This window comes from Antrostomus carolinensis, unplaced genomic scaffold (genome assembly GCF_000700745.2).
Source record: "Antrostomus carolinensis isolate BGI_N321 unplaced genomic scaffold, ASM70074v2 scaffold27677, whole genome shotgun sequence".
NCBI classification, from domain to species: domain Eukaryota; kingdom Metazoa; phylum Chordata; class Aves; order Caprimulgiformes; family Caprimulgidae; genus Antrostomus; species Antrostomus carolinensis.
In genome coordinates, this window is record NW_010329972.1 from 11,186 (window position 1) to 33,279 (window position 22,094).

Genomic DNA, 22,094 nt, shown 5'->3' on the forward strand with positions numbered 1-22,094 from the left:
TGCTGAACCACAAATACTAAATAAAAAAGCTAAAAATTGAAGTTTATCATACAGCAAACATACAGTGCCATGTATTCAGAGTAATTTTGCAGCAATGCAAAAGGAATTTTCTATCTGTAATCTCTATATTAGGACTACCACCAACTAACCATTTATTGGCACTCCGCTGTCATACAATCCCTTCTCTTTAAAGTCTTGAGTGACGGAATCTTGCTGCTTTAAATATTCTGTTAAAAACAGCACATTTCCTTATTGATCTAGATATTCTTTCTATATTGACTCTATACAATCTAAACTACCATATTACTTTATCATTCCAAACCTAGATGGAAACCTTTACATGATCTCTAACTAGTCTATATATTAATCCTATAAATTGTCTCTGACCATCATTAATTATTCACTCCATGCCAGTCTCCACACATCCTTGTTTTGGTGAAAGAGGAAATAAAAAGATTAGAATGTGTCTGGGTGCATCATTTTTAAAAAAACATAGGACTTACATACATTTCATTACCCCAAATGTCTGGTGTTAGTTTAGGAAGAGTTTATAGCTGAATAACCAAAGTAAATCCTTGAGTAACACACACCTGTAAAAACAATGCAGAGTTTTTACAGGTGTGTTCTGTCTGAAGACATATGTGACTACAAAAAGAAATGTAAATCACTGAGACTAAGCTCTGCAAAAATACCTAAGGGATGCAGCTGCTTGGTTTGCATTGGTTTTAATGGAGAATATGTGTTGCTCTGGGACACCTTTGAAAAATTCAGTCTACACAAAATTCACCCGGGTGTTAAATGACAACTGCACTCAATAGTGTAGCTGCTGTCATCAGCGGCAACTAACCATTACATGAAATGCAGGAACTTCAAGGACTAACTTAAATAACTGCCAGTTATTTAAGCTGTTGATGCCTAACTTCCTAATCATCAGCCTGACTGCAACTAATTTGGAAGCTCTTGTGTATTTTAGTAGTAAATTATTTGGGAGAAATCCTGATTGAACACAGCTGGCAAGCCTCATACCATTCTGGGTGAAGTGCCTCTTACCAATTTCATCCAGCAGCTCTTGGGCTGGTGGAGGCAGCTCATCAATGAAGTGCTTAGATGCCTGTGAGAGTGCTGAGATAGGGAAAAAAGTCTAGTTAATTAGCAATGATTAATCCTTAATAACTGTGATATAGGCTTACATTATGACAGCATCTTGCTGACATATTTAATTTATTAACCTGCACGCGCCTGGCTCATTCACATTTTATCAAATACCCTTAAATAATTTCATAATGGAAAAATCATTTTGAGCTGGACCTGCACATTCAGTTCTCAATCCTGTATTGCAAATTTTAGGCCAGTAATATTTACACTTCAAACGTAGGTTGATTAGAGGTCAGAGTTCTTAGTCTGCAGGTGCAAACACAAAATCCATAACCTCAATACCACATGCAATACCCAGATGTGTGCAAAGCTATTTACCCCTATAAAAAGAGATACCCAGGAGGGAAAAGGGGAGAAGTAAGACTGCAAAACTTCTTTTCAAATCTGTTTCTCCATTTCCTGATCAGTCTGTTTGGGCTGGGGCTGAGTTAAGAGACTTACCAGGTGCCTTCCTGGTGCTTCTCAAGGATGAAGCAACTACTTGCAACCCATCCTGTGTAAGATCACAGAGAATGAAACATAAGAAGGTAAATTGAAGAACTGCTGGTCTTCAATTCTCCCTTTCAACATACTAAATCCAAAATGAGGTAAAGCCTTAATTAAAGCCTTAGCTGACCATTAAATTTTAAAATAAGCTCTTCAATCAGTTCAGATGATGAAAACAGAGGTAGCATCCAGGTAAGTCAGATGTGTCGAAAATTCTGCTTAGGCTGCTGCGCACTCATTTTTCATCCAGCCACAAGATACTGTCAGCTACACAATCTTTATACATTTCAAGACTCTGTAAGGACAACTGGACAGGAATTCTCTGAACAGAAGCTTCCAACATCCCTTAAGTTACCATTCTCTGCTTTGAATCTTTAATTATTAAAGCCAGGCAATCCTATTTGCCAAAAGAGCTCCCAAAAATCACTGTCCTCCAAATGGAAACGCGTGCTTCACGCACTTAATCCTAGAATAAGATCTTAGACAAAAGTGACACAATCAAGTATCTCCGCAGAGCTAGTCAAGGCAGCACTGCACTGTTAAGGGCTTAATGAATTCCAACTGTCTGCTACACAAGCAGAAAGACACAGACCTAATCTGATGACAATGAATGCAGTCACTACAGTTCTGGTTGAACAAACTCTAATTTAATCTTTAAATGACAACCCCATCAATGAATAACAGTAAGAAACGCATAAAGGCAAGTAATTCATATATAACTGTCTCAAAAGATAGTTAAGATAATGCTGTGGCTCCAGAACACCTTCAGTTCTGAAAAGATTACTGAAAATGACTACGGTCACCTTGGAAAATTGTCAACTCCAAAGAGAGAGAATTTTTTGATACAATGAAGCTGATAACCTTATGCCACGTCTGTGCATAAAAATGACAAACTCAATCCCCTAATACAAGGGCTTTCTGAACATTTAAGTGCTTCCAAACTACTAGATGGAGGCCTCCACCTTAGCTTTCTTCCTCAAGGTATCACTCACTTACGTACTCAGATACCTTTCCCCACTAAGTTTTGAGAATTTTTCAGTTTCACATGAAACCTTACGAAACTGAACACACATGCACATGTATTTATTTTCATTCAAGTTTACTCTGCACTTCCACATACTCTAAACCCTATAGTTCACCAATCACTTGTGAATTCAGAGTGGTTCAGATAAGCAGCCTGCTGTTGCCTCACCAGAAGACCAACCCCTCCTCTCTCAACAAAAACATACCTTTTCTTCCTAACCATTTTGCAGATACTTAGCACTTTGGTGTTCAAAGATGACCAGATCCAATGCTGGGAAATGCCAATTCTTTACAGCCAGGGAAGGGATGGAGGGCAGCCAAGGCCCCTTTGATGGTGACCAACATTTACATACAATCAGGTACAAGGGGAAGCAGAGTCTTTGTATCATCAGTGGCACTGATTGCTTTGAAATCCATCAGAACTTTTGTCACTATGTCAACAGATCCCAGATTCCAACATACTCACAAAGACCTAGAAGTATTGCTGTGCTTCTCACCTTGCATTTATTTTAAGGAAGAGGGTTTTTAAAATATTTTAAAGAATAGCTGGCATAAGGTAAATTTTCTAGACTTACAGGTTCATTCAATTCAGATGAGCAAACTCCTGAAGCAACCAAGGGAATTTCAGTGCTCCTTTCCCCTTCATAGGCTGTAGTGAATGTCCTGGAGGCTGCAGAGGAGATCTCTTGAGAACACCAAAAGGAAGAATCTGAAGCTACTTCGTGGCAGTGTTTGTATTTCTCAAGGGCTATTGGAATCTTTTCTAGAATTAAAAACAAAAAAGAAAAAGATGATTTTTTGTGTCTTGGTCACATTTCAATGCAAGCAGAAAAAGGTTTCTTGTACTAGAACAGGCACCTGCACAGGAAACACTAAGAAATTATTGTCCATAAATGACCTCTAAACAGAAGTCCAAATTGATTACCTAGGAGTTCCACCTCAGACATTATTTATGCAAAACTCTGCCAACTGAGAAATTTTGACTACTGTATTACAACAAATTAATGAAAGTACAAAGCAAATGATAATTTATTGCTCTGAAACAACAGTTCAACAAACATTGAGATTAGTTTATCAACACTCAAAAACACACTAAGTGCTTATTACATTGTCTGTCATTAAAATGTTAAAATCTACATGTATCACTCCCAAACAAATTTTAAATGTCTAAAAAAATTTCTGATTTATGAAGTCTAGCATTAATTGACAAGTAATTATCTTTCCAAGACCTTTCAGACAATGGCTTTTTCATCTGTGTCCACATAAATTCTCCTTTAGTTCTATGTTGAGAGATTTCTTTTGACCAAGCAGGCTCTAACTAAAAAGCTGTAACTATCTAGACCAAAACAATGAGATACCAAACAACAGGCACAGCATTTCTTGTGGTTACTTATTCCAAGCCTGGCATTTCTGCATTGGTACTACGTGAATGGAGTTTCCACGATTCACATCAATGATTTTTACATGAGCAAGTCTTGGCAGAAAGGTCTGACTCCTGGCACAGAAATGTTAAATAATTCACTGCTCCTTCCTTCTTTCCTCCCAGCAGTTACCTGAGCTGAGTGGAGTGCTGACGCTGGTTGGTGCACGACTCACTCTGGGTGTTTTACAATCTATATCCCTGTAGCAGTTCTCTTGCTCACAGGGGATACTTGACAAATCCTGAATATCTGTCTCTGATCTGTAGGATTGAAAGATGTTCTGACAGTTAGAATAGCCACTTCTCACCCTTGTGAATCACTAAATTCTGCTATTTTCAGGCTATTTACATTTTTTTTTAGTCTTATTTACTTTTCCAGAAGGTAGAGATATTCCCTTTGAAAACTTCCCCCCAAATTCTTGGAAGACTAAAGATCACCATCTTGAACAACCTTGCAGAGACAGAAGAGGTTAATTACTTGCTTTCCCTTCCTTTACAGAATTTCTTAATTTTAATAATTCTGCTATAAAAACAAGCTCAGAAAACTGCCTCCAGAAAGGGCAAGAACTTCAAATGTGAATCACTAGATAGAGAACTCTTTCCAAAGCCAAGGGAAAACCTCAAGGTTTAACAAAAATTAATGATCCATTAATTAAGACTAAGTGTAGGTCTTAAGAGCCTTTAAAAGAATTACTGGGATAAACTGAAACTGATAAAGATCTGCACAGGCAGTGACGTCCACTCAGGTTACAAAAACTCTTAAGTGGCTGCAGGACTGGGATTATATTAAGCAAACCAACATCTTCTGCAGCTACACCCTGGATTACATTGTCCTCAGAAGACCATGAAATGAACAGCTGTCTACTGTTACCAAATCAGTAATTTCTACACAAATCTCAAAATCTGTAAAAAGAAACTAACTTTACTAGTTAAGTGACAAGCCTATTCTGTAAATTCTTCCTGAGAATCTCAATCACAAAACTATTTTTGTAATAGAATTTATTTAGCTACATAGTAATGATTTGCTGTTTAATTTTATTTCCTCTGTGTAATACAGACAGAAGAAACAAGGAATCCTAACACTTTAATGCGAAGAAGCCAGATTAACACTAGAATAATTACTTATTAATACAAAAATATTTCAAACTAAGGACAATTGCATGTGATAGCTCTTTTATTTCCCAACTTATCACGAGAAAATACTCTTTGAATGCTTCAGATAGTTTTCTCTCTCTCAGCTTCAGTCTGTCTCATCTTCCTGTTTTGCATCAACACAAAACTTTTACAGTGATAAGGACCAACTTGCTGAAGTTTTGCTATAAAATGGTCTGGGGCTCTTACACATATTTTTCTTTGCATTCTTCCTGTGGCTCCCACAGTATTACTTCTTGTGCTGCTTCAACACTGGAATGAGGAAAGAAAGGTCATATTCACTGATACCCACAGAGAATGATGAAAAGAAATGTATTTAGTTTCCTCTCTCTCTCTCAAAAAGTTTAAAGGACTCCCTTCTCTCTTGAGGTAAGACTGCAGCTCATAAAAACTTTTTGCTTAAAACCTTAGAACATGGAGAGTACCAGGAGAAAAATGACATTTTAATGACATTATGGATTTGCATCCAGTAAGGAGAAAACTTCTAGTTGACATATGCAGTTTCAAAACAAAACTGAAAATTAAGTAAGAATCTATGAATATACATCACTACATTGTTTTATCATCCTTTGCCTGGTGTACACTGTCAGCTATCCTCTCCAACTGTAACCACCCCATTCAGGGTCAAAGAGGCATTCAAAGGGGATTAGTCAGATGGTCAGAGAGCCACAGTCCTCTCTGTCCTGGGCAAAAGCTCAATTGCTAAGTGGAGGGAGCAACCAAAACCATTATCCTTTCACCTTAAGGCCAAGTATTTACACACTTGCTGCCTACCTTTGACACCAGTACCTCAGTTCCTCCAGTGGAAGGGAGAGAGTACAACACTGACAGTGAGAGCAGCTCTCACCAAGAAGCTGCTAACTCTGGAGGAACATGAGGAAAGCTGAGCTACAGGGAGGCTAGGGGCTTTTAAGAAGCCTTCAGGGAGAGAACTGTTTCTCTTCAAGCTAAAGTACCCCTTGCAGCATGAGGTGGTGACTGGCCAACATCTCTGCATACTAGAAGAATATAAAATTTACAAAAAATATTGGATATAAACACCTCATGTCTGACAGATGAGACTGCAAGTCTCCAAGCATGGGCTAATGTTATCTGCAGGCAAGATGGAGTGAGCATACTTGCATTGGGTTGTTCCCACAGGAGGGGAAAAGGCATCATCTTTATGCCACTTGAGTTCCAAAACCAAAGCACAACAAAATTAAAACAGATGACTGAAGCCTTAATTTGAATTATCTTTGCTCTGTTTAGGACTGTAGTTCATCAGTGTAAAAAGAACTGTAATATATACATGACTTGTTTTTCCTATTTTAGCTCCCTCATTAGGCAAAAACAAACAAACAAAAAACCCCCAAAAGACACAACAAAACAAAAACCCTGAACACTGTAAAATACAAAACCCCACAAAACTTGTGGAAGTCCTTTTAGTATTTTCTTGGCAAGGAACTATGATATGTAGATAATAATTTAAAAAACCCCACTATTAGCATCTTATTTGAATATTAGATATTTAAGCAGAATTATATAAAGGGAATGCAGTTTATAACCTAATTTATGCTTCAAGTAATGATGAAAATAAGTCAGTCTACCTGGCTACAGGCACATGGCTAAGCTGATTCACTCCTAGCGTGTTACTGCCAGAGTTCTGCACCGCTGTGATGCAGAATATTATTTTTCCTCCTGAATACAAATAACAAATGTCCCCTGTTATTGGGTTTTGCAAGTACAAAAGAAAGCGACACAACTCATTGAACAGGAAATTGCAACTTTATTAATTTTATTTTTTTTTTTAGTTTGTGTGACCTTTGTTGTTGTCAAGAGACAAATGTGTTTTAAAGATACATTTTTATAAACATACCACAGCTGCCAGTCAGTCAGCCTCTGAAGCACTGGGGAATATCACAACATTTACAAATTTTGAGCTACGAGAGGCAACAGACTGGAGAAAAACAATGATCTTTCCATTATTCTGCACACACACAATGTCAGCTCTCAGTTTTTAAGCTCAAGATCCTTCTACCAATAAGAATATTAATGTGCAAATACAATTCTAATTCAGTTTCCAGCAGTATAGCAAGTTGCATAAAAAGATTAAACTTAGCCCTAGGGTAAAAACAAAAAGGTTGCAAACAAGTTTTGTTTTGTTTTTTAACTGAAACACAGTAAGTACATAATCATAATGCTCAACAATATTTCAGTGAATGCAATGCCCAAACCTCATCTTCCAAAATCCTGGTGGCCTAAACTCTCACTAAAATAATGAGGATTAAGAGACCAAGTGAACTAGAAGAATCAAGCTCCAGCCTTCTGACAAGAGCGCTGCTGACAGAAATGTTAAGTGCAACAAGACTTGTCTCCCTGACTCAAAAGTACCTTCAAAAGAAAAACCACATTTACCTGAAACCTGAATACCTGATCCTGCATCTTCAGGTAACCTCTTCTGTAAATATCCTTCACAAGCATCTTCTAATTTGCCCTCAGCATCTAAGGTCTGAAGTGGGGGAAAAAAGAAGCCAATTCAATTTCTCAGAACCAGCTGTGAAGGGTTGGACAACTCTCACAGGATGACGTTCACAATAATCAGAATGGAGAGACAAACTTTTCAAGAGCTTATCAGCAAACAGCATGGGTTGGATTGGATTTAATAGTCCGTACAATACCTTCAAATCTTCAAGAAATGAAGATTGTTTTAAGACTATTGAGTATTATAATTGATAGAGCTGTGAAGGCTGAGATGATCAACTGTCTAAAATTTTCTCAGCCACAGATTATGTAATTTCCTAGTAAACAAATTCAGAAAACGTGCCCCCAGTGTTTTGGGAGTCTGGGTGTTTGTGGGGTTTTAGTTGTTTGGGGTTTTCTTTGCTGTTTTTTTTGTGTTTTGTTTGCTTGTTTTTTTGTGTTTTGTTTGCTTGTTTTTTTTCCCCAGGCAGGAATGTGTTTTAAAGGAACAGGGTTAGAATTTTGTTACTTTTAGATAAATCTTTATTTGTAGATATTATTTCAAAAAGAAAAGAATAAAAATTGTCATTCTCCCATTTTCTACAGCATAAGGAAACTACATGTTGTGTAACTTACGTCCAAAGTTCTTGACACAGACTTCATTCCTGTCTTTTCTGTTTTCACCTCTAGTTCTGAACGTCCCTGAGTAGTAGGAGAGAGGGAATAATGAGGATCAGGGGTGAAGAATTCTTCAGACACTTTAAGAGATGAATTAAGGGAACAATGCGATTCCCTTGAATGCCCCTGTGAAAGACAACATAATTTGAGATGATTTCTCCACTCTCTATTACAGAACATACATTTTAGTCAATAATGTTAAACAATACTGCATCGAATTGAAATTATATTTAATTTGATCACTCTGAGTTTCAATCTATCTCCTGCTCTTTACATTACCTTGATGGTTTATAGAACCAAACAAAAAAAAAAAGGGAGGGGTGAGGGGATGGGCAAGGAGCAGGGGATGGTTAGTCAGATCACAACTAAAAAGATCAGCTGTCTTGGTAGTTCAGAGTGCAACATGGAGAGACCAGGCTAAGTTGTTTTACAGACAGCTACCTGCAGCTAGATTTCTTGGATTACTATACATACTCTAGAGAGATTCTCAGTTTGTTGAGGAAGGACTGAATTCTCATGAATTACTATTCCAGACTCTGCTTGTTCATCTTGTGATAACGACTGGCAACTTCCTCCTAGGATGTCAGAATGGAACAAAATTATTAGGCAAAAAATAACGTGAAGTGATCTGAACCACTGGATGGAATACCAATGAGAGCAGACAGTAAAACTACATTGTCTGTCAGGAACACTGAGAAATAATGACATTTAAATGCTCACATTGTTAATCTAGGCATGTGAAGCTTTCCCTGTTCCTTTATCCATAATTGCTGCAAAAGCACTACCCATGTGCTGCTACAGAAAAAACTATCTCTGTAGTTCAACTGAAAGAAAGTAGGAAAGCATACTCGTGGATTTGAAAGCTTTGGGTCTCCCATGCTGCTACATGGTAAGCAATGATGATGAAGGGTCTCTAAGTTCACTGGATGTTACCTCCACCTATAAACATGTAACACTCAGTCTGTTATTTATGTTCACCGCTGACTGAGTGATTGGCCTGCTGTGTGGCCAAGACTCTGGAAGATAAAATTGACAACTACTGTAACAAAATCACAGAAGCTGCTATGTGATGGGAGGTGGAGAGAGACAAAAAGAGAATAAATTTTTTTGTATTTCAGTCTTACCTCCAGAACTTTTGAATGTAGACTCCAGATCACTCTCCTCAGATTCAGACCTATCCTCACTGCCCAGATTCCAAGGCTCAACATTATTACCTGTCTGCCACCTATATCCTTGTTGGTCTTGACTTTTTTGGACTCTAACAGTGACATCTTGAAAGGCTTCCTGTATACTCTCTGCTTCACTTTCAGATGTATATTCACTGGTTGGACATGGACAGCCAAGTTCTAGTTGTCCTGAGGCCACTCTTCTGGCCATTTGCTTTACTTCAGCTACACAAAAAGAACAAAATTACCAGTTCACAGCACAGAATCTGGACCTTCAAAGGATATCCTGTGTTTCACTGTGTCTGCAGGCTTGAAAATGTTAAAGTTATAGCCTGTAAACTCCTTTATCACGAAAAGAGCTAAACACTTCCTTCTATTTTAAGGAAAGCTTAAAATCTCCATAAACTGATACAGACAAGTCTTTACATGAACAATTTTTGGTAGTTTGCATTCTCTGTTATTCATGCCTGTACTGCCATCCACTGGTCACTGCTACACTACCCTTTCTAAATTTATATGCTGTCCCTCCCTTACATCCTGAAAAACAGGGCTAGAAATTCCTTGAGCTTTATAATCAAACCATCTTAATGAGGTTGTGATTATTTTATGCTCTGAATGTGCAAGACACAGGATCCTACTCATTTGGTTTTCATCCAAGAACAGCCTAATAGAGCTTCAGCAATAAAGGCACACAGACCTTTCTTAAGTAACAAAATGTGTTTAAGTTTTGATGCAGTGCACTAAGACTTGTTAACTCGGCATTAATGTTACCACTGATTTACTTACTCCTCCATTCTGATGGCACAATCCTTCTCTCCTCACTTAGTTTTGTACTGTAAAATTCAGATCTTGATTTTGGATCATACCTACAATAAATGGTTATGAAATATCAAACTCTGTTAAAGCACAAGTGTATTGTGTTAAGTATTCCCTAGTCAGTAAAAGAACAGAAGTTGTTTTAATGTTAATTAAAAGGCTGGGAGCGCACATGTTCTAAGAACCAAACAGAACTAGTAGATTGAGATGTCAGAAACTTAGAAAGCACAGACAGTTATTTAGCTCTATTATAGATTAACCAGACAAGCTGTACATTAAAATTTCAAAAGCTGTCAACTGCTTCAGAGGATACATCTATATAAACACTAACAGGCAACGAACACCATGCAGATGTGTTTTATTCAAGTCAGTAAGGCAATCACTGGATGCGTGAAGCTAATGAGAAATTCTGACTTGGATAACAACAATCCTGCCACCAACCCGATGCCAGTCTGGAGTTCATTCACTTGACCATCTAACCACATGTCAGCACCCGGCACATCTGTGTTCTAACCAAGTACATCCTTTACTAACAGGTCTTACTGAGCCAACCGGGTCATGAATCAACTTAAAAACTGCAACAGTTTTCCCGACAGGTTTGACCCAAACCTTGAAGGAGGTGCTTGTCCTCATCTTTCCAACTAATAAGATACATTAATTTGCACAAGTTTTGCCAGGTACTTTTAGCATGTACTTTCCACCCATACTTAGAAATACAAAAGGATGACATTAAAAAGCACAGCAAATATAACAAAGTAACGTATGCTCTGTTGTCACTGGGTGCAGCAAGACCATTCTCCTCCCACAGCCCCTAACACAGGTCCCAGTCCTACATCTATGAAAGCCAAAGTATTTCTACTAAGAACTGAATGAGGCTGTGCAGAGAGAGGAGAACCACCCTTACTAGTAGCTTATCAGACTGCTCTCCTTCAGCATGGTTATGGTTTTGGACCACTGCCCTCCATCACAGAGGCATGTGGAATCTGTCTGAACACCACTCTTTAAAAGTAACTGCCCTTTAAAAGCAGCAGCTACCCTGTCAGCTCTGCAGCTGATAATGACTCACCGTATGGTCCTAATTAGACAGATGGCCTTTGGCTTCATGAAAACACATTTAATGCCATTCTTGATCCTGGATGTGTCCACTTTTGATAGTGGCTGTATCAAGATTAATCTGCTAGAATTAACTCTTCTGTGAATACAATCAGAACTCACCACTTCTCTTCTTCACCTCCACTTGCTGTAGAATGCAAACCACCTCCTCTCTGACACTGCAAGTTCAAGGTTTTTTTGCATCTTACACATAAATGTGGGAGTAAAAGCTGAAATGAGTCCAACAAGCCATGATTCAGCAGGTGTCAGGCATTCTGGTAATTACTAGTTGAATATGAGATATACTAAGAATGGGACTGTGCAAACTTTATTCCACAGGTTATATTTAGCAGCACTGCTCATGAGAAAGGATCACAACTCCAGGCCTCGGCCAAGTATAAACTCTGCCCTGGATTTATAGCAAGTTTCATATGTACACAGGCAGAATATCATTAACATGTAGTTCCCAGGGGAATGAGTGAATCTAAATTACTCAAGATTATTCCGACAGCACACGCATACATAAATTTCTCTTTGGGCTAAGTATGTCAACTACTTCCATTTAATAATTAAAATTATCTATAAACCATTACTAATGACAGCTTAGTCCTCCATAACTAAGTATACAAACAATAATCTTTCTCCACGTGCCCTTTTCTGTAACAGTCCCATCTCCATTTCAGGACACAATTTTGCTCCCTCCCGAGCCACTGGACTAGTACTTTGCTGGGGGTGGGGGGGAGGGTGGGGAGAAAGAAGAAATACTATTGCACTGCTGAGCTGATTATTTTCATTCCTATAGATAATGCATATGGTATGCACATATATTTTAAAAGACAGATTCATCCCTCCTCTTGGACACTATCCATAACCACATTTTTTACTTGCTAAGGAGTACAGAATTGGCAAACACAGTCACTCTGCTCAATATTTTACCTCATGGTCTAGGTTCATTTGAGCATCCAGGCTTTTCACCACACTGAAGCTGAGATCATGATGGCTGTTTTCATTTTTACTCTTAGTCATCTCACAAAAGCACTTCCACTTTTCATTTCGAATTGCCTCCATTTCCTTTGTTGTCTTTGAGACAGCTTGGAAAGTGTCTCCACCCAATGCTCGTTGTGCCTGACACGGTAACAGTGGTGGAACATAGTCACTTGATGGTGGACCTACAGCCTTCCATAAAGTATTAGCTCCAGAAAAAGGGTTATCAGTATTTTGGGAAATATCATCAGATCTGTTCCAGTGTCCTTGAAAAGTGTGCCTCATTCTTATTTCCTGGAACAGCTTCTTTTGTTTTTCAGTAGCCTCGAATTTGTCCAGTATCTTCTCTGTTCTGTACAGGGAATCTGCTGTTTGCTGCAACATGCTCTGAACAATCTTTAAATTAAGGACACATTTGCTGATGTGCTGCTCATTTTGGGACAGATTACTCATTCTTTTCCCAGCATCTCCTCCCACTTGTGCCAGCACACAGAGGTCAGAGGCCTCACTTATCCTCTCCTCCTCTTCTGTAGTGTACTCTGTACCCGATTCTGAAGAACCTCCTTCCTCAAAAACTGACTCTTCCTCACAGTGTTCTCCAGGGGACGCACACATGTCTCTGAGGGCAGCCTTATCTTCTTCCTTTTGCTGCCTTTTTTCATCCTTTAGAATTTGACCTAATCCAGCTCCCTCTTCCAGGAAGTCTTCGTCAAATTCTGCATAATTGGTAAAGATTTCATTGATTTCAAAGCTACAGAGGCTGTCATCCACATCACTGACACTGCTGGTCATCTGGAGTTCAGAAGCTCCATCACTATTTTTGTCCTGTGCAACTGGTTGTAGACTGGTTGATGCCCCTTGGTCCACTAAAGCAATCTTCTCCTCAGGAAAAAAAGAGTACCTTGGGGCAGTAGAGCTGTCTGAAAAAATTGATTTTAAGTGTCAAGGCATTTTTCTAGATGTCCACCAAACACACAGCTTCTGTACATTTAGGAGTTAAGATCTTTTAGAGATTCCATGAGCAGCATTTAACAACTGCTGAAAACAGTGTACCTGAACTTCAAGAATTAACCAGACTTAATAGTCTTGAGGGTGGTAGCTAGAACCCAAAGCAAATTGCTTTCTATTTTCAAACTATGTCATAAAATCTGTAAGTGCTCACATTATAATTATTTATATTAGACCTCAATGGACTGAGGAACATGCTAAGTGAAGGACACATGACATCTTGCTAGAAGAAACTCACCAGCCTTTGTTATCTCTCTTCCCTGCCATTCCTGTGTTTTCTTCTGGTAGCTAAAAGCTGATGCCAAACAGATGTTCACATCTGCAAAAACAGTGGGTCTTTGTGCTTTTGACATTTCATCATGACCAGTCTGAGACTTCATTAAGTCCTGTAATACAAAAAACAGAATAAAAGACAACTATATTTGACAGTTCAGTGTCTCTAACCTCCTGTTTCAAGGTGGTTTGCCTCCACCATCAGAAAAGGATACTCGATGTTAAGATTGCCTCCCACCTAGATTTAAGCAGAGCGACTTGAACTTGAACAGACACAAAACTCTGCTGTTTTAAATACACAAAAGGCTACAATCCTGGAAGTCACCTTTAAGTCATGTTTCAGTACATAATGAATAGCCTGAAGTTCGACGGAGCGGTTCTTCTGTTTAGGTTCTAGTCCTGACTTTACAATATCATAATAGGGCGTAGGAAGTCTGACATCTGCTTCTAACTGTTGTCCCGAAATGATGAGCTGTTTAATAAGAGAGTCTTCAACACCCTTCCAGGGAGGGGTCTCTGCAAGACATAAATAGAGACTTTATGTCACTAGCTGTATATCAATGTTAATGAAAATAAAGAAAAAAGAAAAAAGACAAAACAATCAGAGATACTGAAGCATTATTGTCTGCACATTCCCTAATTTACAACTACTGTCAGGAACCAAACAAGCACTCAGTCCAGTCTGGCATCTCCACCTTATCTCATTTCAACAGTGGACAGCAATCTCTAAAGGACAGTTACACTGTAAACCACACTCTGGATTCTTGGTTACCAACGAGCTAATAGAGGGTTTAATTTTTTAGGGCAATTGTTTATCCCATTTCACTGTCAAAATAGTCAAAGTCAATACCTAACAGACATGACGTCATCTGTAATAACAATAACAACACATTATCTGTAAGTTCTCTTGGTGATCAAAAAGATGAAAGCTTCACAGGCTCGTTTTGCACACTGCAAAGAGTTAACCAGATGTTTTGCTGTCCTAGTACGGAGAAGAAAGATAAATGGCAGAAAAACACCACCAGAAAATTGTACCTCTCTAATAGCAACCATCCATCTCATCCTCTAGTTACACACTCTTCAGTTTTCTGATTACTTTTTACGGGAGTTTCCAGTAGTCTTTGCTACTGTCATTAACATCTGGGGTTTTTTTTTGCCTGGAGGGCTCCTTTTCCAAGTTAAGTCTGTGTGAGCCATCACAGCAAGGTTTTTAATACCTCTGTGTGACTGGGTATCAGACATTAGGGGGCTGACAGTCTCCGTTGAACACATTCAGCAGGTTACTCCACTGACAAAAGCCTACACGTGCAGATGTACCTGTCAAGGCCTCCTGCACCACTGCACAGAAGCTATAAATATCCGATTTGACCGTGACAGCTTTTTCAAGGATTACTTCAGGAGAGCACCACTTATACAGCTGGACTGGGACAGGAATACGTGTCAGATCACTGTGTTCTCCACCATCTTTGCTGTATAAAGGGAAAAAAGTTGTAAATTGGGACATGCAGCACACTCAACTAGAAGGTATAGCAACTAGAAGGTATATTACCATGGGCAAATTTTTATTTATTATCAATTTTACTTGTTTTCTTTACCATCTAACTTGATGTTTACTTCCTTTCTAATCCCACTGCACTACAGGGAAGAAGTAAAAAAAAAAAAAAAAGTATACAAGTAAGAATTTACCTAGATGAAATGAACTGTGTCCCTCATAAAAGAAATACTCTTTTTGTCACTGGTGGTTCTTAATTACTACCAGTTCAATGAGGTGTGGAATCTTCAACCATTGTAGGTAAGCCTCCATAAGCAAAAGTTCAGTATAACAAGAGGAGGACACTTGTGTTTGTCCCTTTCACAGGAAGTGAGGAAGCTCTTTACCTCTCAATCATGTACTCCAAGTTGCACAGCTTGGCCTCACCAGAAGAAACAATCTGAATAGCATAGGAGGTAACTGAACGGTGGATAAATCCACGGGAGTGTAGAAAACGCAGAGCGTCACTGATTTGAAGCAGCACGTGCAAAATCGTCTCCAAGTGCAGCACTGGGAATTCTGTACGCTGAAAAAAACCCAGAAGAACCAAATTTGCATTGCAGGTCTTTAAAGCTTGATGTAGGAAAAAACTATTATTGTACAGAAGAAGGCAAAGAGAGCAAACACGAAACATCCTGTAGTAAATGTCAGACAAATTGCACTTGCTAAATAATGTTCGTTCTCAATACCAAACCAACTAACAATACTTTAAAAAGTACCTAAGAAAAAAAAAGGTATTGACTATGCCAAAATTCATTCTGAAACAAAATTAACTCTGAGAATTTCTTGCCTTTGACTGCAATTTCTCCACTAACTTATATGCCTGCATTCAAACAGTTAAAGAAATAAAATAAAGACTCAACTGAAAAAAGAAAGAGAAAAATACTGAAAGACAAAAATACAACACAGATCAGTTGGGTTTTTTTTTTAAAAAAAAGGGAAAAGAAAAACAACTACACAAAATTCAAGCCTTCACTTTCATACACAGGCAGTTTGCAATGCACTACATGCAAATATTCAAGGGCAGAAGCTGCTCTTGCCACATTTGCAGTATACAGCCACATGCAGAAGATTCAAAGTTCAATTTAATTTAACAGCAGCCATTTTAAGACTGACTTCAAACAAGAAAATCAGTGCAACTGCACCTAAACATGAGCTGAAGTATTTGCCAATTACAAACTGTAACAGCTTACACAGAGTATCTGACACTGTGGAATGAGACAGAAACTCGGATGCACACACTGATGATTTTGTCATCTTCTTCTTTGAAGAAAGATGGTAGGCACAGCTACTGAACTTCTTCCTCTCAATTAATTGCTATTTAAAAAGCAAGTATTCCAATTACCCTTTCATGAAGGATGCTGTGCAGAGAACCAAAGTGAACCCTTTCATACACTAAACGGGTTTTCCTCAAGTCACTAGACAGACAAACAGACATCAGCTGTAGCAAATGAGGATGCCGGAGTTTACTGCAAAGGGAGAGGAAAAAGATTATGTAATGCAAATCTGAGATTAAAAGAGAAAGACTCCTGGCCTTCTACGTGTTTTTATCATACAATGTGAATGCTTCTAACTTTTCATTAAAATAGCCAACATTTTAAAAGAACCATAGATTAGGAGGCATTTAGGAAACAGTACTTACTGTCACAACCAGGAGAATGTCTAAATAAGCCACTCAAGAAATGTGCAATGAAACATTCATCCAGGCACACGAGAAGAGAGTATCATCATCTCCTGTATTAGCCATGGGGGAGCAAATGGAATGGGAAGAAACAGGAGAAGGATAGTCCTGTGTTTCTCATTTGGAGACAAAGCACAACCACAGCCTAACAGTCCTGCTGAGGTTAATCACATTTCCTCACGTCATTGGAGACACCCAAACCCCAGGAGCACTTGTGGCTCCTCCACATTCTTTCTTACCTGCTATGTTCCTGCTCTGCAATGAGAAGATCAGCTAAGCGTAGTTTACAACATTTCTGATGGGGGTCTAAGGCGAGTTCCTTCACTGTAACTCTGCTGCCTCCCCACATGAAGCTACAAGAAGAAGAACAGGAATTTCTATGAGATGCTTTCTGCAGTATTTTTTTCAGTTATGGGATTACTTACAAATAATTTTGCAGTTCTGAAATGCTCTGGTGCTGTCTCCTACTGTTAGTAGTGTTACTTTAATGATCCTGGCTCTAGCATATTCAGTTCACTGTAGGTTTAAGCAAGTGGGCTGCAGACATGCATATCCAGAGGTCTGAGTCCTGACCCAACAACTACAAAGACTAAACACTGAACAGTGCAATCTGTGCAACACCAGCAACCTATTTCCCACCACAAAAGGAATCAGTACTGAAACATTGATGCCAATGAAGAACCAGAGTCGGGTTAATGTTGCTGGAAAGGACAAGAGCAACCTACAGATATCAAGGGAGTCGAAGGGAGATGTTAGTCAGACTGCAGAAAACAAGTTGCAAACAGAAAGCAGTGGATTAATATAGAACAGACAAGGAAAACTATCCAAACAAGGCATCTGGTACAACAACTTGCTGCTTAACAGTAACAGATGCACACTGAGAGGGGCTAAAACCCCTTTGATTGCACTTACTGTGTCATGATCATGTACGGTCCAACGTGGTAAGAAAATGCTGGTTCATCATGTGCCTGAACCAGGTCTTTTTCCCCAATAATAGGAAGAGATGCCAAGTACCCCAGATGCCTGCTGCCTGCAAGATAAAACTGAAACAATACCAGGGCATAACCAAAAGGAATATGCAACATCTTCCACAAGCTCACTAAAAACTGGAGTGTAATCACTGCAATGGGAGCATCATCAAAATTAAATGTGCAGGTCTCTATGTCAAAAGTTTAACTTTCTAGTGAAGCTGAAATAGGAAAAGCAGAAACAGTCATTAGGAACTCCCACAGGTGACATTTAACAGGAGAGTTTATCAACTGTCCCAAAGCACCTTCCTCTGATAGGGCCTACTAACAACTACAGCCCTGAATATTTCTGCCCTCCATGGCTTTTTTTCCCACCACTTCAGTAGAAACAGGAACACATTAAAAATTAAATAACAACACAGGTGGTGTAATTACTGTGCAGAATATGTGACTCTGAAAAACTGTACTAATATCATCAGAAAACCACTACCCATAGCATCTTACCTTCCCAAAGCCAAAGCTGTAAATGTTCTTGGCTGCATTAGCTCCACCTTTTAGAAATCTACCCAGAGGACTGTGAACATTTCTAAGTATCAAAAACATAAGCAACAAGAATAACTAACATGCCAAGGCTCTGAGTAAAATACAAAAAAGAGAGAGAAAAAAGCAGAAATTCTGCAAGAGTCGTGTATTTCAAATGTTGCATTTGACTGGTCCCACACAAAAAGTGTAATGTGGATGCTGAAATTCCAAATTATTGTGCAACTCATTAAAACTTTTTAGATTCACTGTTACGATATGTATTTGTTTAAAAAAAATACACAGGCATCCTGCATTGCTTTTTGTTCACAAGTATGTATTTTTCTTAACATGTAACTGACATAAAAGCTCTTGAAACAGTTGGAAACACACCCTTAAAAGATTTGCAGTAACTTTAAAAGATCAAGAAACAAACTACTTCATGTCACTCCATTTTAATACTATCAAAATCCAGTATTTCACACTGCTGATTTCAACAGTTGTAAAAATCCATATATTAAGAGATACTATCAAGTTTCTATTTGGAACTCTCCCAATAGAGATAAAAAGTATCATCATTCTTAACACACACTGGTTTTAAATCTGATATTGTCAAAAAGAAACAAGAACATGTTAGTTTTATGATAATAGAATATGAAAGCACAAGTCCTTGTAGCTCAATCCCTCAGTACTTCAGAATATATTCCTACCCTTGAACAAGACCACCAAACCTAGACGGGCTGCAGACCAGAGCTTTCGAGGAGCCAACCCTCCTGAGTAGATCAGAGGGAAAATTTTGAATGGCAGCCTGCATGTGGAATGTACAACGCTGTATAAATTCCAGTATCTAGAGAGGAGGGGAGGGAAAAAAAAAACCACAACAACAAAAAATTACTTCAGAACTGTAAGATAAACCATGTTAAATTAATAGACCATGACTACTGAAAAAATAACTGGTTACTTGCAATGTTTAAACAGGCATTTCAAGAACTGGAGACGCAGGAAAAACGTGAAGAAAAGCAGTTACATGAAAATATAAGAGAAAGCTTACTTCAAACACTAACTTTCAAGACATTCACCCACTGAAAATTATAATATCAGGTTTCTTTTCAAGAGGAGCATTGTAGTAACAGGAGTATTATGAGTTTAAAATCAGTATCACAACAATGAATCTTGAATTCTTGATATCCCATTTTGCTACCACGCTAGCAAAAATGACACACATGCTGACACTGATCATGCACAGACTGATATGCACTTGAGAACTGCTTCAGGTTTACTCCTGAATTGCACATACATGCAAACAAACTACAGACATCAGGGATCAAAACCAAGGGCCTGTCATTCTCCTCACTGCACACTTACACATAGAAGTCCTAACAATTTACAGACACACATGGCCCCCACGTCTGAGCACAACCTTAGTTAAATAATCTGAATCGTGAGGACTTCAAAATACCATTACTGACATTGAAAACTGATGTTAAGTTATTTTTCTAACATGTAAAAGAAGAATCTCTCCCTGGAATGCTGGAGTCTCTTCATGTTAAGCTGAAGGTGTGAGCACACACCCAGCACGTGTCACACAGACATACCTGAGCACTCCTTTCGCTGTCAGCTGACATAGCCCAGTACTGAGGATTTTTTCCATCTTTATCATGTACTCTCAGATCACCTCCCTCATCCAATAACCTGCTGAGAATCCACTGATTCCCTGAGAAGGCAGCTGCATGGACTGGAGTGCTTCCATCGTAACAGCGACTGAGGAACATCAAAGCAGAAATGTTTCAACCCACCCCTACTACACTCGACCAGCTGTGCTTCTGGGGAAACAGCAGCACACCAAGAACTTTCATGTACCCCCAAAAAACCAACATACACCATGAAATAAGGAAAATTATGCACCCACTTACCTCTGAGGATCTTTGGTTAAAATAGCAACATGCATCTTAAGCACTTCTTCATTTATATAGAGTGAATATTGTGTATCACATTGACTAAAAGTAATTTCAATTTAAGAAAAAAGAAAAAAATTATACTTAACTGATTAGCATCTGAGCCGTAATCCAAGAGAATATCCACTATTTTACCAAAACCGAGCAACGCAGCAGTGAAGAGAGACGTTTGGCCCATGGAATTTACAGCATCAACAAAAACACCTACAAGAAAACAAGATTACAAGGCAAGTGTGAGTGCTTGTTCCTCCCCAGCCTGAATAAAAGGTTCATTAACACCATCACTGACAGCCATGCTGAGACACTGGAAATAGGAAGACATAAGGATATTAACAGAAAATTTAACAAAAAGCAAATGACTTTCCTTGTAACCTTGTATACATGCAGCTTTCGGCCACAAGGTTTTCAAATAAATATCAGAGGCACAGTATTAACCTGGACGAGCACAGATAACACCAGAGCACTGCACTGATAGAGAACTGAATTCTTCTGAAGTACCAAGGAAGAGTTATCGACGAATATTTTGTTACTTTAACTGACGTTGTTCAAATTAACGGATTTTGTTCAGCATTATAAAGAGTACAAGTAGCCTGGAGGGATGCGGCTCTCACAGCACAACCGCGCGTGTTTCCAGTGTCAGACTCACACCACCGCTCATCTATCTTTAGAACCATTAAAAAAGGGGGGGTCACAAACCACTCAGCCCGTGCTCTCCTCACGGACCGACTAGAACAACCCCTCAGAGTACCACTGGGTTTAACATTACCCTGTACACCTCTGGATCCAGCCTGAGCACCAAGGACTTCCACATCATAGCGTCAATGTAATACTGACCAGCTTCTCCCAGCCTCACACCCCAGAACACACCCTGTGGCCTCAGGATCCAAACTGACGTATCGCATCTTCCATAGCATAGAGAGCACAAGTTCCAGCAGTTTCTCCCTAACCCCTGTCAAGACTCTGGTCAAAGGCTCATCACCATGCCCCAGATCCAGCTTGAGCAACTCCGACTCCCACAGAATCCCAGAATTGCCTCGACTGGAAAAGCCCTTTAAGATCATTGAGTCCAACCATGAACCCAACACGGACAAGTCCCCGACTAACCCATGTCCCTCAGCACTGTGTCTACACGACTCTTCAATCCCTCCAGGGATGGGGACTCCACCACTGCCCTGGGCAACCCCTTCCAATGCCTCAGAACCCTTTCAGCAAAGAAATTCTTCCTCACATCCAATCTCAACTGCCCTTGGTGCAACTTGAAGCCATTTCCTCTTGTCCTGTCACTTGCTTCCTTGGTCGAACATGTCATGAAAGGCAAATCCTGAGCAGTTTCTCCCCAGTTCCTCATCACTGATGAGCACTGTTCATCAGAAACAACTCATCACCCCCACCATGACACCCGTTCTGGGACAGGGGAGGCAGCCGAGAGTCCCACTGTTGGCTCTGAGGGTGTCCTCGGTCCCCGCCTACCACTGATCTATTTTTAGAACCATTAAAATAGGGGGGTCACAAACCACTCAGCCCGTGCTCTCTCCCTCCCGAACCCCACATGGGGGGGCTCCGGCACAAGCAGCCCCGCCCGCCCGCTTCGCGCTCAGGAGAGAACACCCCGCTCCTCCTCGTGGCTTGTGACGCCGATCAGGGGAGATCACTCTCCTCTAGTGACCAACTACAGAAATGATCCCTGAAAGTATAGTCTTAACCACGCAACGCCGCCCGCACCCGCCCCACACACACGCACCGCCCTC

At 39.5% G+C, this 22,094-nt stretch overlaps 1 protein-coding gene and 1 non-coding gene across 2 annotated transcripts in view; both read right to left on the reverse strand.

The window, feature by feature from the left end:
- Positions 1-21,160, reverse strand: part of TEX14 (testis expressed 14, intercellular bridge forming factor) — a 25,161-nt gene extending 4,001 nt beyond the window's left edge. The window contains exons 1-27 of the mRNA XM_029086155.1: positions 21,113-21,160; positions 20,993-21,008; positions 20,436-20,550; positions 19,987-20,152; positions 19,102-19,238; positions 18,377-18,458; positions 17,817-17,947; positions 17,144-17,257; positions 16,569-16,692; positions 15,571-15,749; positions 15,010-15,161; positions 14,018-14,208; positions 13,658-13,805; positions 12,364-13,331; positions 11,551-11,657; positions 10,306-10,385; positions 9,478-9,744; positions 8,828-8,928; positions 8,360-8,479; positions 7,631-7,724; positions 6,823-6,913; positions 5,426-5,488; positions 4,218-4,345; positions 3,240-3,427; positions 1,597-1,648; positions 1,051-1,122; positions 150-227 (exon numbers count right to left, since the gene is read on the reverse strand). Coding sequence (XP_028941988.1) covers positions 150-227; positions 1,051-1,122; positions 1,597-1,648; positions 3,240-3,427; positions 4,218-4,345; positions 5,426-5,488; positions 6,823-6,913; positions 7,631-7,724; positions 8,360-8,479; positions 8,828-8,928; positions 9,478-9,744; positions 10,306-10,385; positions 11,551-11,657; positions 12,364-13,331; positions 13,658-13,805; positions 14,018-14,208; positions 15,010-15,161; positions 15,571-15,749; positions 16,569-16,692; positions 17,144-17,257; positions 17,817-17,947; positions 18,377-18,458; positions 19,102-19,238; positions 19,987-20,152; positions 20,436-20,550; positions 20,993-21,008; positions 21,113-21,160 — 4,012 coding nt within the window. The remainder of the gene's footprint in view (positions 1-149; positions 228-1,050; positions 1,123-1,596; positions 1,649-3,239; positions 3,428-4,217; positions 4,346-5,425; positions 5,489-6,822; positions 6,914-7,630; positions 7,725-8,359; positions 8,480-8,827; positions 8,929-9,477; positions 9,745-10,305; positions 10,386-11,550; positions 11,658-12,363; positions 13,332-13,657; positions 13,806-14,017; positions 14,209-15,009; positions 15,162-15,570; positions 15,750-16,568; positions 16,693-17,143; positions 17,258-17,816; positions 17,948-18,376; positions 18,459-19,101; positions 19,239-19,986; positions 20,153-20,435; positions 20,551-20,992; positions 21,009-21,112) is intronic.
- Positions 21,161-21,858: 698 nt separating this feature from the next.
- LOC114818789 (small nucleolar RNA U3) lies at positions 21,859-22,046 on the reverse strand. Its single transcript, XR_003766274.1, has one exon. It is a non-coding gene; the product is annotated as a small nucleolar RNA U3 (small nucleolar RNA).
- Between the last annotated feature and the right edge of the window lie 48 nt (positions 22,047-22,094).